Source organism: Punica granatum, chromosome 4 (assembly GCF_007655135.1).
Source record: "Punica granatum isolate Tunisia-2019 chromosome 4, ASM765513v2, whole genome shotgun sequence".
Lineage (NCBI taxonomy): Eukaryota > Viridiplantae > Streptophyta > Magnoliopsida > Myrtales > Lythraceae > Punica > Punica granatum.
The window spans coordinates 3,793,633-3,808,430 of record NC_045130.1 but is presented as its reverse complement, the minus strand read 5'-3'; the positions used below and the strand labels follow the sequence as shown (position 1 = coordinate 3,808,430).

Genomic DNA, 14,798 nt, shown 5'->3' with positions numbered 1-14,798 from the left:
TTTTGCCATTTCTGTCGCCATTTTTTTATCATTGAGAGTTGAATTCGTCTCCCCAATTTGTGGTGCAATTGAAGATCATGGGAGAAGAAATAAATGATGGAAAATTAAAGAAGGGATCAATGTAGATCCATAAGGAGAACTCTTTGAACAAGAATATCACGTCATCGACCGTCTCAAAACGACTAAGACCGTACACATTACAATGCGGAAGCGGGCGTATGGAAATGGGAATTTCCTAGGAATGGCATTGTTTTATGTTCCTAGTTTTGATGGGGTAGAGGAAGATGAAGGGGGACCTTCTAGCCTGATGTAATCGTACATGATGCCCTGAAAGGGACCAGTGCTCCTTGGCTGTGTCAAAAAGACGATGTTGTCCCCGTCGACGAGCCGTGCGCCATCTATGTCCACTCTGAAAAGCCAATACAGCCCGTGAATCCCATGCCTTGCAATAGAGTTGTCCCTCCCTATCAGCCCGCTCGAAAAGACAGGATTGCCCTTCGGGTTGTTCACCCTCACCTATATATAGCCATATATATAAACATTAAACGTTCAGCTTAACACAATAAATAGCACATTGTCATTGTACTTTTAGCATGATAAGGTCAAATGTAGCAAAGTTAGGTATGCTGAACAACACCATTTACCGACTCCGATCGCTGTACTCATGTTGGACCTTTACTTACCCGTATAAAGCATCGACTAAATAGTGCAATGCAATCAACTGATACAATGTGCGACGTAGTACGAGTATGTATGTCAGTTTTCTGAGAAACTCTTTCCAATCTCGTGAGCTCACTGCTAATTAATGTATGGTGAAAGTTGAGTCCTGATATCATTCGAGATGAGATCGCACGAAGAATTGAGGCCATTGGCTCTTCTCTAATGGGTTCTGGCCAACAGGCTCTCATGATATGATGATCATACATCTATAGCTTTATCATTCGAGATGAGATCGCACGACGAATCGAGGCCATTGGCTCTTCTCTAATGGGTTCTGGCCAACAGGCTCTCATGATATGATGATCATACATCTATAGCTTTATTGACTAACTCTTTGCCTCCATGTAAAGTAAGTTTGTTTGCAGAAAAGAATCTCGTTATTACAGACTTAAAAGATATAAATGATGATTCATTTGAATGTTGCTGGGCCATCGAGAATATTATGTACCTGTAACTCCGAAAGTGTTGCGGATGCAAGCGCTATACGGAGTGTATAACCGCCGGTCGGGTTCGGTTTTTCGAGCGCGAAACGTATCTGCCATGTGGTCCCGCGGTACTTATCATCCTTCTTCCTGTAATAAATAATGGGACAACACCACATAATTCTGCAAAATTAGTGATCAATTATTGAAATTTTCCATTTTTTGTCAATAAATTCAAAAAAAAGAAAGAAAGAAAGATAAAGATATAAAACAATATAGTTAACCTGGTAACTTGTGCGAAGAACCAATCCTTGGCGGAGTCACTGGCACCAACTGTGTAAACTAAATCACTGTCTGGATATAACTCTGCATATCTTTCCCATAATCCATACTGTCTAAACCTGTCAAATATATGGACATTTCAACGATAATTAGTCTAAATTGTAGCCGAGCCGACATCTGAGTGAGGATTAGAGACTAAAGACGCCTTCTGCTCTCGCGGAAAGACACATGTCGTTAAGAGACATTGTCAAATGATAGTATTGGTCATGCAATCGATGTAACTCACGCGTATAGGTCAAGATAGGAGAGCTTACTTGTCGGGATGATTTACGTAGAGTCTGTTGATGTACTTTGGGTTGGGATCGGGAACGTAGAACTCTGCTGCTGACCGGTCAGGGATCCCAATCTCCCACAGGGTGGGTCCACTTCTAGGAGGCTCATATACTAGATCACCCGTATCGATATGACATCCTGATATAAATCATACGAACACCCAGAGAATATATCAGAAGAAACCAAAATCAATTGAAAGCACAGAAAATTAGCAATAAAGGAAGTATTTAGCACGCCGAGGATGAGTTACCCGGTGTGATGGGAACAGCAACATCGTATTTGTAATCTCCAATGAATCCAGGTACCCAAGCATAGAGATTATAGTCTCCAGCACGTATGTTTTCGATCGAGAAGTAGCCCTCTTCATTTGCTCTGCTCCAAAACTGATAGTCCTGAGATTTGCTCATCAAGGAACGTATCACCAATGAATATTTTCCTTTTCGTTATCAATAGTAAAAGTTCGATAAAAGAAAACAGTCAGTAACCTTGCACTCTCTCTGCCAGGAGCCGGCATCCCCTGGCGGAGCCAATCCGACATAGGCGCCCTTCGCTGGTATATAATCATTGCTAATGTACCTATAATGAAAACATCGATCGAGCTATAATGTAACTTCCGATCGACAAATACATATATTCATGGAGACAGATATTATGGAAGACATACAGGTCTTTAACCAATAATCTGCCGCTGACATTTCCCCTTTGATCCGATGCTGGAAAATCCTCGGAAGCTACGAAACTGTAGGGCCAGCTCTGGGCTTCACACAAAGCCTGATTCATAATTCTCCGATTTCAAAAACTTTTACATGTATTAATTTCTTCATAATGCACAATAATAATTAAAGTTCAAATTTATTTTAATTTTTTTTTTCAGTTATTAATTTGTAATTAACCTGGAATTTAGCATCCTCCCAGAGAATAGGAAGAGGGTCGACTCCATGGAAGGCAGAATTGCAATAGAGAAAGATTGGTCCGAAAACTTTCTTCCATTCCTCCCCGGCTTCGAATTTCGGAACCAGATCGTCGCCCGCGTAATGTGCACTCACAAACACCTATGAAATACGTAAATTTAATTTCTGAGTTCGGTACTTCGATAAGACTAGCATCCTCGAAGAGGCTAATTTGGTCCAGTTATATATGGGAGCTATGCAGTTGACAGCCTAAAGGAACTCACCGCCAAGGTCGTGGGGCCCACGTGAGAGGTCAAATTCTGTTTGACGGGCCCGCCGGTCCGGAACTCGTTGCTCGGGGTGATCAGCCAGAACCCGACCGGCGAATCATTGGTGCATATCCATCCGTGGACACGACTGTCCTTGTTATCGCACGAATACTGGTACTTGTCGTCCACCTAAAGCCACTCCAGGCGTGTAACTACGGATTATTACGACATGTATACGAATTGCGCGACTTCTATTAATGCTGGTGTGTTCATAGTGAAACTCGGGATCATTTGACTATTGTAATCATGATCGATTGGTGTCATGTGCGATAAAGAAACAGTACCTCTCCCCGAAGTGAGGGTTCGATCGGATTCACGAGGAGGACGGCTTCTGGGTAGGCAAGCTGTTGGCCTCTCGGAGGAGACCGGTCCTCCGGTAATGGCATGAACCTTTGTCTATTGTCCGCCATTGCCATGTAATGAAACCTATTTCGTCCCCGAAATATAGGAAAATATGGTTCACCGAGGAAAAAAAAGGAAAATGCTGAAAATTCGTTACGATATTATTTGTTTATTTATTTATTACCCAATAAATTTATCGAAATAATTAAATTACTTGTCTTGCCGAAGCTTGAAAGCAATCCTGGTCTCGCCGAGGCTGAAAGCAGGCCAATCCTTCAAATGCTCGTAAATGGCATATGAGTAGAAGCCCGAATTGCCTCTGAGCATTACAAACCTATTATTCATTTAATTCCATACATATAAGAGGAAAAAAAAGTAATTATGCAGTGATTATTAATATATAAAAATTTTAATCAGCTTTATTAACTTTTTTTTTTGGCATATTTATTAGGGGGACCTCTTGTCTATGTTGAGTGGGACCATCTTGCCTTCCTGAGAGCTATCCCAAGTTCTCTTAAAGGATATCTCTACTTGGTCTTCATATTCAACTACAACTTCAAAGCTTGTTCCTTCGATCCTGCAAGTTCAGATTTAATTTCGAGCAAAAATAATTGGTTTCTTCGACTATTAAGTTGATTACGCCTTCAATCTAATTACTCGCAAACTAGGAAAAGAAATGGCTAAACATACACGTCGAATTTCCCCGTGGAACTTGGTTGTGCATTCCATACAAGGTCCCAGTACCTGCAAAATCCCAGAAACTCATAACTAGAACGCAAAATATTTAGAAACTTGTAAGCAGTTGCTGATCTCCGAAGATCAGAAATCCACATGTCGATCCAATATTGATGATCATCTGTTTTATGATAAAGAGAATCGATCAACTGATTTTACCCTCTATTGGACTCGTCGTTGCGAACTTCAAGCAAGTTGTCGATTCCATTGTAGCTTATGCCGGTGACGATACCTTCTGGATTCGACAGGGTCACTTGAACTATCCCATTGTCCATTACCACCTGCACGCACAAAACAGCACAACTCAATCAACCCAGTTCCCTAACATAATCTATTTTGAAACGCCAAACTTCTTGGCATTGCCTTATGAAGCAAAGTGTAAAATTCCATTAAACCTATAATCTATTGGGCTCATCTCCAATCCAAAAACTCGAATTAATAGGTTGTGAAACCCAATCTTTTATAAATCCATGGATTTCTCTTTAATTTTTCAATGTGGGACAATCTCTCTCAACACCTGCCCTCACGTGGCACCATGTGGTCTTTCTCACACTTTACCTACACGTGCCGTGTGAACACCTAAACACCCGTCCTCCACAACTTACCTCGAGCCGGGTTCTCCTCTCTTCCGGACTCGGACCTTCACTACCTCAAGGTGGGCTTTCTCTTCTACACTCGGGCGAGGAGGTTCAAACCAACTGCAAGTCGGGTTTCCACTTCCGGACTCAGACTTCATTGGCCACAAGTTCCATCCTCTGGCCTGACGTAGTGTGAGTCTCCACACGGGTGCGCGGGAGCTTAACCCGTTCTAATACCATGTAAAATTCCACTGGGCCTATAATTTATTGGGTCCATCTCCAACCCAAAAGCTCGAGCTTTTGAGTTTAAAGTTGAGTCTAATCTCATGTAAGTCCGGTAAAATTTAAGACAAGTAATGCAGAGAAGAGAACATACATGACGATCTTCAATCCGGAGTTGCACTCCGACCGGTGACATGTTCCTGTCTCGGCCCTGCACTTGTCGCTACTGCCTCGGGAATCAGATCAGAATTAGAATGGAGACTTCTATCTGCTGATCATCTGGAAATGAACATTGAGAAACATTGGATTATCTTTTCCTTATATATGTGCAATCGAGAACAGTCGTTTTCTTTTAATTGGACCACCGGAAAACGTTATTTATGGATCCTCGTCTCCTTTTCTTGGACTGGAGACAAAGCATTGTCCTTTTTCTCCCCTTTTTTTCCCACTAACTCATTTTGGATCATCTCTTTACTTAGTCGCCACCATTTTTATTGGTGGAGATGCACTTAAGATCGAGAATGGCTTGCAACAGCCGCTAAGGATGCCATAGTATGAAATTCCGGGGCTGCTCGGTTCGTCCAATACGCACTTCGGGAACAGAATTATAAGAACGATATTGTATTCTAATTCCTGTATCTCCGAGCGTTTAGCGTGTGCTGAGTACTCGTAATCCGATTCGATAAGCGACATCGACTCCTCAATTCATGGCCAACTTTTAGGAGGCACTGTTCCTGCCTGTTAACTGCCTCAGTCTTTCTTTTCCCTAATTTTCTTTAAATTCTTATCTGTGCTCAAAAAATCACTTTCCGAAGTCTACAGAAATGAGTGAAGAATACATTCCAAAATATTTGTTCGTTTTTTTGTATTTTACCTTTTCGAAATAACAAAGAGATGTATATAATGAAAATCATGAATTATTCTCCGGTAAGAGATGTAGAAATCACCGAGAAATACTTATGTCGCATGACTCGCATCACATTGAGTTTCTCGACTTATTAATCCTGACATAACCTATAGCGCAGCAGCATCAGAAGGGGGGCCTTCAAGACGAATGTAATCGTACATGATCCCCTGAAATGGGCTCTGGCACCTCGGCTGTGTCAGAAACACCGTGTTTTCGCCTTCCACCAGCATATTCCCAGGGATGTTCGCGCTGAAGAGCCAGTAAATCCCATGAATCCCGTGCCTAGCGACAGAGTTGTCTCTCCCTATTAACCCACTTGTGAAAAGTGGCCTTCTTGCATTCGGATCGTTGACCCGAACCTTCAACACAAAACCCAAAATAAATTATTTACCAGTAAAGAAAGGAATCGTAAATGAGGAACAACAAAAATGAACAGATCTGTATGCAGAGATTACCTGAAGCTCTGCCAAGGTTGCTGAGGCGATCGCCACACGTAACTTGTACCCATTGCTTCGGTCAACACAATTGAGATTGAATTTGATTTGCCATGTTGTTCCGTGGTGTGTGTCATCCTCTTTCTGCCTATAGAATGCAATCACAACGTAAAATACAACGGAGTATTTTCTGATGTTTGTGCTCTGTTGTGGACAAACAGAATTGAAACAATCGGGAAAGTAAATGAAACCAAGGCTGAAAACATACCTCGGGATTTGGGCGAAAAACCAACCTTTCCTATAGTCGCTTAAGCCGATTGTGTAGATCAAATCGTCATTGGGATATAGCTCCATGTATCTATTCCATAGTCCATACTGCCTATACCTGGTTGTAGAAAAAAATTATTCAATGAACTGTCATCTTTATAATTGAAAATATTTTAGGCGTTTCATCGATACTAAACAGACTCAAAGGAAGCTTTAACCAACCTTTCTGGATGGTTAACGTAAAGTCTATTTATGTGCATTGGGTTTGGGTCAGGGATATAAAACTCAGCTGCCGAGCGGTCAGGGATGCCAATTTCCCACAAAGTGGGCCCCTCTCTCGGAGGCTTGAATACGAGGTCACCCATGTCGATGTCCATACCTGTGATACAAATTACTTTACCATATGGAGCTCACATAGAAGAACCGCCATAGAGGACTAATTGTTATTGGGAAATGACACCTGAAGCAATGGAGATGATAGCATCATTGCGGTAATCTCCGATAAATCCAGGGACCCATGCATATAGATTGTAGTCACCAGGACATATATTTTTTATGCAGAATGTCCCCTGCTTGTCTGCTTGGGTCCAAAATTGATATCCCTAACAGGCACAAGCAAAATTGATTAACTAAAGCTGTTCTCTTCTCTCTTCGACATACGATTTGTCCATGCAGAGTTGTTTAATCCAATTCTGCACATATTGCCATTGAAGGAGGGGGCGAAAAAAGAAAAAGAAAAGACAAGAAAGAGATGGAACAATTTTGGGTTGTAATTCATAAACAAATCACCTTGCATTCTCTTTGCCATGATCCAAAATCTCCAGGAAGAGCCAATCCAACATAGGCACCATCTGCCGAAATAAAGCCGTCGCTCATGTACCTGCATTTCACAGTCATCACACATTGACATAACGAAAAGAACCAGCTGAACAAGCGTGTTTTGCTCGAATTATCAAAAGGGGATTTAAAGAGACAAAGCAAAAGAGATTGATCTCCTATGATAAGATTCTCAGTGTGAACAGTATACCTATCTAGGATTAAAAGCCTGCCTCTGACATTACCCCTTTGGTGAGACTTGAGGAAATCTTCAGAAGCTGGGAAGCTGTAGGGCCAGCTTTCAACTTCAGTCATCATCTGAATATTGAACCCAATTAAAACATCATCGGACTATTGGATCAATTATTACAGAAGCTGCATAATCTTTTAATATTTAGACCTGCATTTTGGCGTCATCCCACAGCAATCTCGGGTCATCTCCACGAGTTGCAGAATTTACATAAATGAACACAGGACCAAAGACTTTCTTCCATGGCTCTCTTGGTCCAAACTTGGGCTCAAGGTCCTTTCCCGCATAATGGCCGCTGAGAAACATCTTGGATGAATAAAACAGACTGTTAATTGATGAACAAGTTTGGATTCTTAAAGTTTTAGTGATTTTTAGCTCATAATAGGTCAGTCACTCACAGCGAGGGTTGTGGGTCCCACGTGAGAGGTTAGGTTCTGTTTAAGGGGCCCACCGGATCGGAACTCATTGCTAGGTGTGATTTGCCAGAACCCCACGGGTGGGTTGAAGCTCATCCAACCATGGACAAGGATGTCTTTGTTGGGTAGCGAATACTGGTACTTGTCATCCACCTGAACAGAAAAGAAAACGTTCATGACGTCAAGATCAATTGATTGTTATGAATATATAATATTTCAGGCCTCTTTTTAGCTATATGAACTTTCGGACCTCTCCTTTAAGTTCAGGATCAACGGGATTGACAAGAAGGACGGCTTCCGGGTAGGCCAGGGTTTGGCATCTCCCATGCATCCGATCATCAGGTAGTGGCATTTTCCTTTGCTTATCATCTGCAATGGCCATAAACTGAAACCTGTTCAACAGGAATAGGAAATGGTTAAGACAAGAAATTAGGCGATAACAATATTGTCCTTTTGATAGTTTGTCCGGCTTGTTAGATTATATATATATTGATAAGTTCAATTGATTAACCAAAATAAGAAGTAAATGCAGGTACTTGTCTTTTCGAAGTTTGAAAGTGATCCTCGTTTCACCAATCTCAAAAGGTGGCCACTCAGGCAGATGCTCGTAAATGCCATAGGAGTAAAAACCCGAGGAGCCACGAAGCACAATGAACCTGTCAGAATAATATGAAAAGCGGCAACAATTATGAATAATTTAAGAAAATTCCATCTTGATCCAAGGATTTGAAGGCTGGTATTGCAGTAAAAAATCAAATAGAAAGAGAGAATTTTCGAGTTGGAAGTACAAATGAACAGAGAACTAACCTCTTATCTATATTTAGTGGAACGTACTTGCCTTCAAGCGAGAAATCCCATGTTCTCACAAATGAGAGTTCAACCTGTTCTTCATTGTTCACTACTATGTTGAAACTCGTTCCTTTAATCCTGTATAGAAACTAAATGTTGGTACACCAAAACAGTGCAGAAGGACTACCACTTGCACATATGAAGTCACCACTTGCCACCTCTGCTTTCAAATTAGAGAATCAAAAAAAAATATATATATATATAAAGAAAAGAGGCTTTTAGAACCGATCTAACAATATAAGACACGCATCCAAGCGAGCACTCATTCTGAATTCTATCACAAGAATTGTCTGATGTAAAAAATTGATGCAAGCATTCTTAATGTAACATTCGACTTATCTGTGAAGAGAAGGTTGTAGGTGAAAAACGAGGATATGCCTCACATAGTACATCGGCAGTAGCCAACGCATTACTCAGATAAAGAGATCTGATCTAATTAGTTTATTCTGTAAATTCTTGCTTGGAGGAACTATTTGAAAAACTGGAAAGATTTTCCACTGAGAGACGCAAGGAAAAGAAAATGCAAATCACAGAGTAGGAAAGGATTTCATACACATCAAATATCCCCCTGCTACCTGGTGCACTCCAGACAAGGTCCCAGTACCTAAAATTTCCAGCACGAACAAATAATTTAGAGTCGCAAATGACCTTTTTCTACACAAATCACATCTTCTAAGGACAGTGCAACAAGCACTGATGAAGAGAAAGATCCATTTCCTTTCATAAGCACTAATAGGTTCCTTGCTTACCTATGTCTGAGGCAAAATATTTTCAGCAAGAAAACTCGATAAGGGTGCAGAAAGGAAAGGATCAAGGCAAATTTGTCCCAACTTACCCTCTATTGGTTTCCTGGTTACAGATCTCGAGTAAATTATCAATGCCATTGTATCGTATTCCCGTGACGATTCCATCTGGCTTAGACAAGGTGACCTGAAGTATGCCATTGTCTATAACTACCTGCACCTCTCAAATTGCAAAAGAAAAGGAAAGATATTGAGTAATGAGATTTAAATTGCTTATAATAAAACACACTGAAAAATAAGATTTGAATTGCTAACAAAAAAACACACTGAAAAAATATCATCGGTCTTCCAGTTAGGGGGAAAAAGAGAGAAGCAGAGTCTTTAATTCAAAGCATATCGCTACTTAACATGACGTTCTTGAATATGCAGTTTCACTGGTGGCGCAGACATGGCTGGTGCTGATTTGTGGCCCGGAAAATCCTGACCGGGGTTCCGAACTTCAGAAAAACAAACAGAGATCAAGTGAAACTGTGAGCTATAATCTCGAGAAAAGAGTAAGAACACACATGAATCAAGTTAAATTATGAGTAGTAGTCCACGATACAGAATCTCGCGCAGTATTGAATTTCTTGGGGACTACTGCATATGCAGCTCAACTTTTTGAGGTGTGCTATTGGTTCTTCGTATATAAGCACGAAAGTTTCTTCCAGATTTCTCTCTAGGTAGCACCATTTATTTGTTGATCAGGACATTACGGAAAATGTGTAAATTATTTCTTCTGATAGCTTATCAACATTACTTTCACAAATTTAAGAAAATAATCAGCAATAATCAGAAAAAAAATGTGATGTCTTCCAATGTGGAGGCAGTTAATTGAACTGTACTAAATTATAATAAACCTTTGTATTGCCATTAATACATTGGTTGAGAACACATGCCAAAATCATGATGTTTTTGTTATTGTCAATTAGTGATGGATTTAATTAAGTCCGCAAATGAGGAAAATAGACAAAGAAAATTGATGGCATGTGATACCATCCTTATGCCATGGCATTCTAAAACTTGCAATTACTGCAAAAACTGGGATTTCAGTGGTTACATGTTCCATCGAAGAATAAAATTGCTGAAAATTTCCCGTTATAGAGTGGTTACATGTTCCAAAGGCACCACCTTTTTCGGTGAAAACAAACATCAGAGAACACCTCATTATGCAACCTCTGAGGTTCTGCGGGACATTCTACGAAGCGGACTCACTACGTATAAATCGTCACATCGTCTTCTTAACAAGCAGTGAATTTGTAAGAACATATGGAGAGAATTGAACTTCTGCAGTCGACCCAAGTCCAACAAATGGAAATTGAAAAAGAAAAGGACTTCGGCTTTGATTTTACTTACAGCGGTGCTTCTGAGGGCTGATAGCGCCTGTCGGCAACTTCTTGGAGCTGCAGAGACCCATCAAGCCTTTTCACCCTTCCTCGATCCCCATCCCTCTCTTCAACCCCTCCCCGGCGGCGGCGGTTTCCAGCTAAAGGGGAAACTCTGGGACTGCTTTGTGAAATCAGTGGAAGTCTGCGGCGGGAGACACTAGCGGAGGGGAAGCATCAGATCGCAGCCGAGTGGCGATGTTCTCTACGCATGATCACGGAACTGCCACTTGATTCGGTATTTCTGTTGCATGGGGCATTTATTTATTTATTTATTTTAACTAATTAATTATTCAGATAAATAATAGTGTAAATAAATTGGTTAAATTATAAATCTCGCGGCAATTTTTATTTGTCCTACAAAAAAAAATTGATAAGATTAGTGAATAGACATTATGAGTTATCAGCGCTTAAATAAAATCATCATTACTCAACTACTAATTTCTCTTTTTTTTCTCAGATATAAAAACGCTTCAAAAAATTAAATTCTACAAAATATTACTCCCAGTAACTACTTCATCCCAAAAATAAAGTGAAATTTTATAATTTAAAAAAAGTATATGTTTTGAAAAAAAAAAAAAACTTTCCATGGTCCATCATATTTTATTAATTAGCTCGGTCCGCGGGAACAATAAGGCAATGGAATGAAATGGAACGCTTCGAGCCAATCACTGTGGAAATTATATAATGTTCGTTGCAACACACAGGCCTTTAGCATTCCATTGGGAACCATCTGATCAGTTCCTCCGTGCTGCGTGGTAGTTGAATGACTGTTGTTAAGAATGAGAGGCTCGCAGGCTACGGAAAAAACAGATTCATCGCATAATGTTCGTGTCTTCGATAAGACCAAACCACCATTAGAGGAACCCAGAATACACCAACAGCATAGTCACGTGTCTCGCAATACAAAAGAAACAATACGTATAGAAAGACTATACTCTCCGGATAACCCAGAACCTCTATAGGATGAGATACACTGCTTTGGATCCGATATTACACAAGGAGGCTCGACACTGTGTACCAGAGCTCCTATCAGTGAACAGGGTTGTTCTCCATCTTCCTCTGGTAATAGAAGGACCCAAGGAGGACAGCTATGCCCGTAATAGCGATAGTAAAGAGGACACGCTTTGGTGAAAACTCATGCGGTGGGCGGTGCGCTCTTCGGTTATCATCTCTCTCAGCTGGCCTCGTGTCCCTGCAGATAAAATATTTAGAGATAGAGCTAAATGAGTAACATAATCCAAGACATGCTGGTGGGGTGAGTAATCTACCGGCATTTGTGGAGACGCGTGCATAAAAATAGTTAGACTTGCAATCTAAAGAGAGAACGGCAAGTTATTCTTAAAATCCCAAAAGAATCGGACATATCTACCTGGAAGGTCCTGCAGTCTGATCTAACATTCCATTGCACCTACTCTCATGGTTGTATCTTTCTCGGAGTCTGATGTATCTGTTACAAAGATGACAGAGCTCTGTTCTGTTCCCGCATACTTCCTACAATAATAAAGCAGTATAGTTAAAAACTACCGAGGAAGTACATCAGTTGATGATTGAGATAGTCCGGAGAATGATCAACAATCACCTGATGCTCAGCCAGATCGATTGCAGGCAGAGGGAACTCGCAGAATTCGCACGTAACAATTCGCTGGGGGCAATTTTCTCCTTTATGCACAGCTAAAATATCACGTTCCATCATCTCACTGCAGAGTGAACAGGATATCTGTGCCAATGGAAGTTTAAGAACACACTCCAATGCAGATGAGCTTCTAAGAGTTGAAAGCAAAGAATTGCGCATAAAACTGATGTAGAGCCCGAATGGCACTCTATCTTAAACAGCTTGAAAGAGCCATATAAATATATAGATCTTCGTAAAACCAGAATGACTACTCCATACTGCAGACGACAGAATAAGAATGTTAACTTCCTCTTAAGCATCCATGACATGCCAAATTTCGAACAAATTGACAGCAACCAACCATAGGAGTTTTAATTAGTCAGACTTTAAGCTCAGTCAATGAGGCCTAAATCTCAGAAATCATCAACTAAGTTAAATCTATTTCTGAACAAATTTTGACCAACGGGCGAACCCCGCATTTTCTTAATAGCTGATGTAGTCAATTACTACCATTATGAAACTTAGGCTCTTCTCTCCTCCGAAACACCAGCGAAATAACGGGGAGTTTCAAATGATAGAGGCTGAGAAATACTATGTGCACTGACTAGGCAGGTACCAAGCAACAGATTTATTAACAATTCAACTCAAAACCAAATACTATCTGGAGAAGCACTCTTGCCACACAGTAATCCATCATTTTTAAGGGACGACTTACTTGAGAATGCAAAAGCAGACATAAGCTGAGGAAGGCGGTTAACAAAACTTGCATACCGGTGCATGGGTGTTCACAAAATGTTCCTCAGCATGTTTTCTCGGAATCATGTCACCACAGATTTTGCATTTTTCCAGATTCCGCGAACAGTGAGCAAAATGCAGATCAATATTTGAAGAAGGGATTGATCTCTCACTGCAAATGCATGGAGAAATCATAGTTATCCTCAATGCGTGGGTATAAAAAAGCCTTAAATATGTAAGAGAGTGCAGCACCAGGGAGACATTAGGGTAAAATTATCCCTAGAAGAATGTGCCATCAGCCGTATACATATCGTAATACTATTTCTATAAAAGCATTCGCAGTAACAAACTAATCTCTTCCCCTTGAAAGGCCATGAAGCAGCAGTTTAATCATGACAAGAACATATTCATACTTCTATTAAATCTCTCGTTGGGGTAGACCAAAGATTGTCCAGATCCAGACTTTTTCTCTACATACACCTCTCCCAAAATTACGAGTCACAAATTGTAGGTAAGTTAACGAGCCATGAACATAAATTGCTTCTAAAAAATTGTAACCTTTTTTTCTTTTTAGCCAAACAAAAACAGAAACTTTGCACAGCTTGATCACATGTCAATGATCTAGGCAATCAAAACGCCGGCCTACTCTAAAGACCACAACTGAGCTAAGAAACACTCGCAGCCACTGATACTCATCAATCAAGACATCAAATTTGGCCAAATTTGGCCAAGATTCCATCTTTAATCTCAAGCTAAGGTCATCAGCTCACAAACTGAGACGAAGAACTGCCCCTTTTACCCAAAGATGACAGCTTAATCTCCCTTGTCGTTGATCTATTCTACAAAATCAAAAACAGTGGCACCATCTAAATTGAGCTACGATGATGATCACAGAACGCTTAGAAGAAGCAGAATCATGGATACCCAACTCTTGTATTACAAACGAAATCGAGCCCTAGATAAGTCATTGATTACCAGTGAGTGCACATCTTGGTGGTCTCCTCAGATGTAACTTCCATGGCGATCCGACCGATGCGATGTCCTGATGAAGAACCAACCAATATTCCCAGAAGACAACCACGAATCAGGAAGATGAAATCAGCGGAAAATTGAACATATAGAGCAAGTGACGGCTGAGGATGAACCCGCGGGATTCCGAATTCCAACCTTGATTGATGAGAACAACCTTCGATTCGGCAGACCTGACTGGTCAGATTGACGATGGGAGAGTCGTAACTTGTCGGGAAGATGAAGAAGAGGGGATGGAATGATCAAAGCTTTCGTTCAACAAACGAACAGCTTTTTGGTCTAATTATTTTAATTCGGAATAAAAGGAAATTTTTAATGATTCTTGGCCCCACGCGCGGTCTAGGTATTGGCGCCACGCGCCCCCCTCCATCACCATCCCTCCCATCAACCAAACTGGAATTAGGTCGGTGAGTGACAGTGTTCTTCGCATTGTAACCTTATCTTCATGATCTCCATGACT

At 40.8% G+C, this 14,798-nt stretch overlaps 3 protein-coding genes across 3 annotated transcripts; all 3 read right to left on the bottom strand.

The window, feature by feature from the left end:
- Nucleotides 1-122: 122 nt before the first annotated feature.
- LOC116202850 (probable rhamnogalacturonate lyase B) lies at nt 123-5,174 on the bottom strand. Its single transcript, XM_031534481.1, has 15 exons — nt 5,008-5,174; nt 4,213-4,334; nt 4,009-4,062; nt 3,776-3,895; nt 3,533-3,652; nt 3,261-3,402; nt 2,932-3,105; nt 2,651-2,809; nt 2,422-2,528; nt 2,243-2,333; nt 2,008-2,149; nt 1,739-1,895; nt 1,427-1,543; nt 1,169-1,292; nt 123-516 (listed from the first exon to the last, which is right to left on the bottom strand). The coding sequence occupies exons 1-15, from the start codon at nt 5,047-5,049 to the stop codon at nt 253-255; spliced, it is 1,935 nt and encodes a 644-aa protein (XP_031390341.1). The 5' UTR covers nt 5,050-5,174; the 3' UTR covers nt 123-252.
- Nucleotides 5,175-5,689: 515 nt separating this feature from the next.
- On the bottom strand, nt 5,690-11,201 carry LOC116205802 (probable rhamnogalacturonate lyase B). Its single transcript, XM_031538459.1, has 16 exons — nt 10,931-11,201; nt 9,944-10,032; nt 9,628-9,749; nt 9,346-9,396; nt 8,751-8,870; nt 8,480-8,599; nt 8,194-8,335; nt 7,926-8,096; nt 7,678-7,833; nt 7,489-7,595; nt 7,251-7,341; nt 6,922-7,063; nt 6,684-6,840; nt 6,463-6,579; nt 6,216-6,342; nt 5,690-6,119 (listed from the first exon to the last, which is right to left on the bottom strand). Exons 1-16 carry the CDS (start codon nt 10,989-10,991, stop codon nt 5,868-5,870), a joined length of 2,025 nt encoding a protein of 674 aa, XP_031394319.1. The 5' UTR covers nt 10,992-11,201; the 3' UTR covers nt 5,690-5,867.
- A 557-nt stretch (nt 11,202-11,758) lies between these two features.
- On the bottom strand, nt 11,759-14,635 carry LOC116206112 (TRAF-type zinc finger domain-containing protein 1). Its single transcript, XM_031538883.1, has 6 exons — nt 14,477-14,635; nt 14,285-14,351; nt 13,346-13,481; nt 12,542-12,679; nt 12,332-12,453; nt 11,759-12,154 (listed from the first exon to the last, which is right to left on the bottom strand). The coding sequence occupies exons 2-6, from the start codon at nt 14,326-14,328 to the stop codon at nt 11,992-11,994; spliced, it is 603 nt and encodes a 200-aa protein (XP_031394743.1). The 5' UTR covers nt 14,329-14,351; nt 14,477-14,635; the 3' UTR covers nt 11,759-11,991.
- Nucleotides 14,636-14,798: the final 163 nt, after the last annotated feature.

Coding starts and splice junctions, on each gene's coding strand:
- LOC116202850 (XM_031534481.1), bottom strand. CDS start 5,049: ATGTCACCGGTCGGAGTGCAACTCCGGATTGAAGATCGTCAT. Junction 1,293..1,426: donor TTCTTCGCACAAGTTACCAG/GTTAACTATATT, acceptor TATTTATTACAG/GAAGAAGGATGATAAGTACC. Junction 517..1,168: donor CAACACTTTCGGAGTTACAG/GTACATAATATT, acceptor GGCTATATATAG/GTGAGGGTGAACAACCCGAA.
- LOC116205802 (XM_031538459.1), bottom strand. CDS start 10,991: ATGGGTCTCTGCAGCTCCAAGAAGTTGCCGACAGGCGCTATCAGCCCT. Junction 7,834..7,925: donor TGGGACCCACAACCCTCGCT/GTGAGTGACTGA, acceptor TATTCATCCAAG/ATGTTTCTCAGCGGCCATTA. Junction 6,120..6,215: donor CAACCTTGGCAGAGCTTCAG/GTAATCTCTGCA, acceptor TTTGTGTTGAAG/GTTCGGGTCAACGATCCGAA.
- LOC116206112 (XM_031538883.1), bottom strand. CDS start 14,328: ATGGAAGTTACATCTGAGGAGACCACCAAGATGTGCACTCACTG. Junction 13,482..14,284: donor ACCAAGATGTGCACTCACTG/GTAATCAATGAC, acceptor ATGCATTTGCAG/TGAGAGATCAATCCCTTCTT. Junction 12,454..12,541: donor TCGATCTGGCTGAGCATCAG/GTGATTGTTGAT, acceptor TTATTATTGTAG/GAAGTATGCGGGAACAGAAC.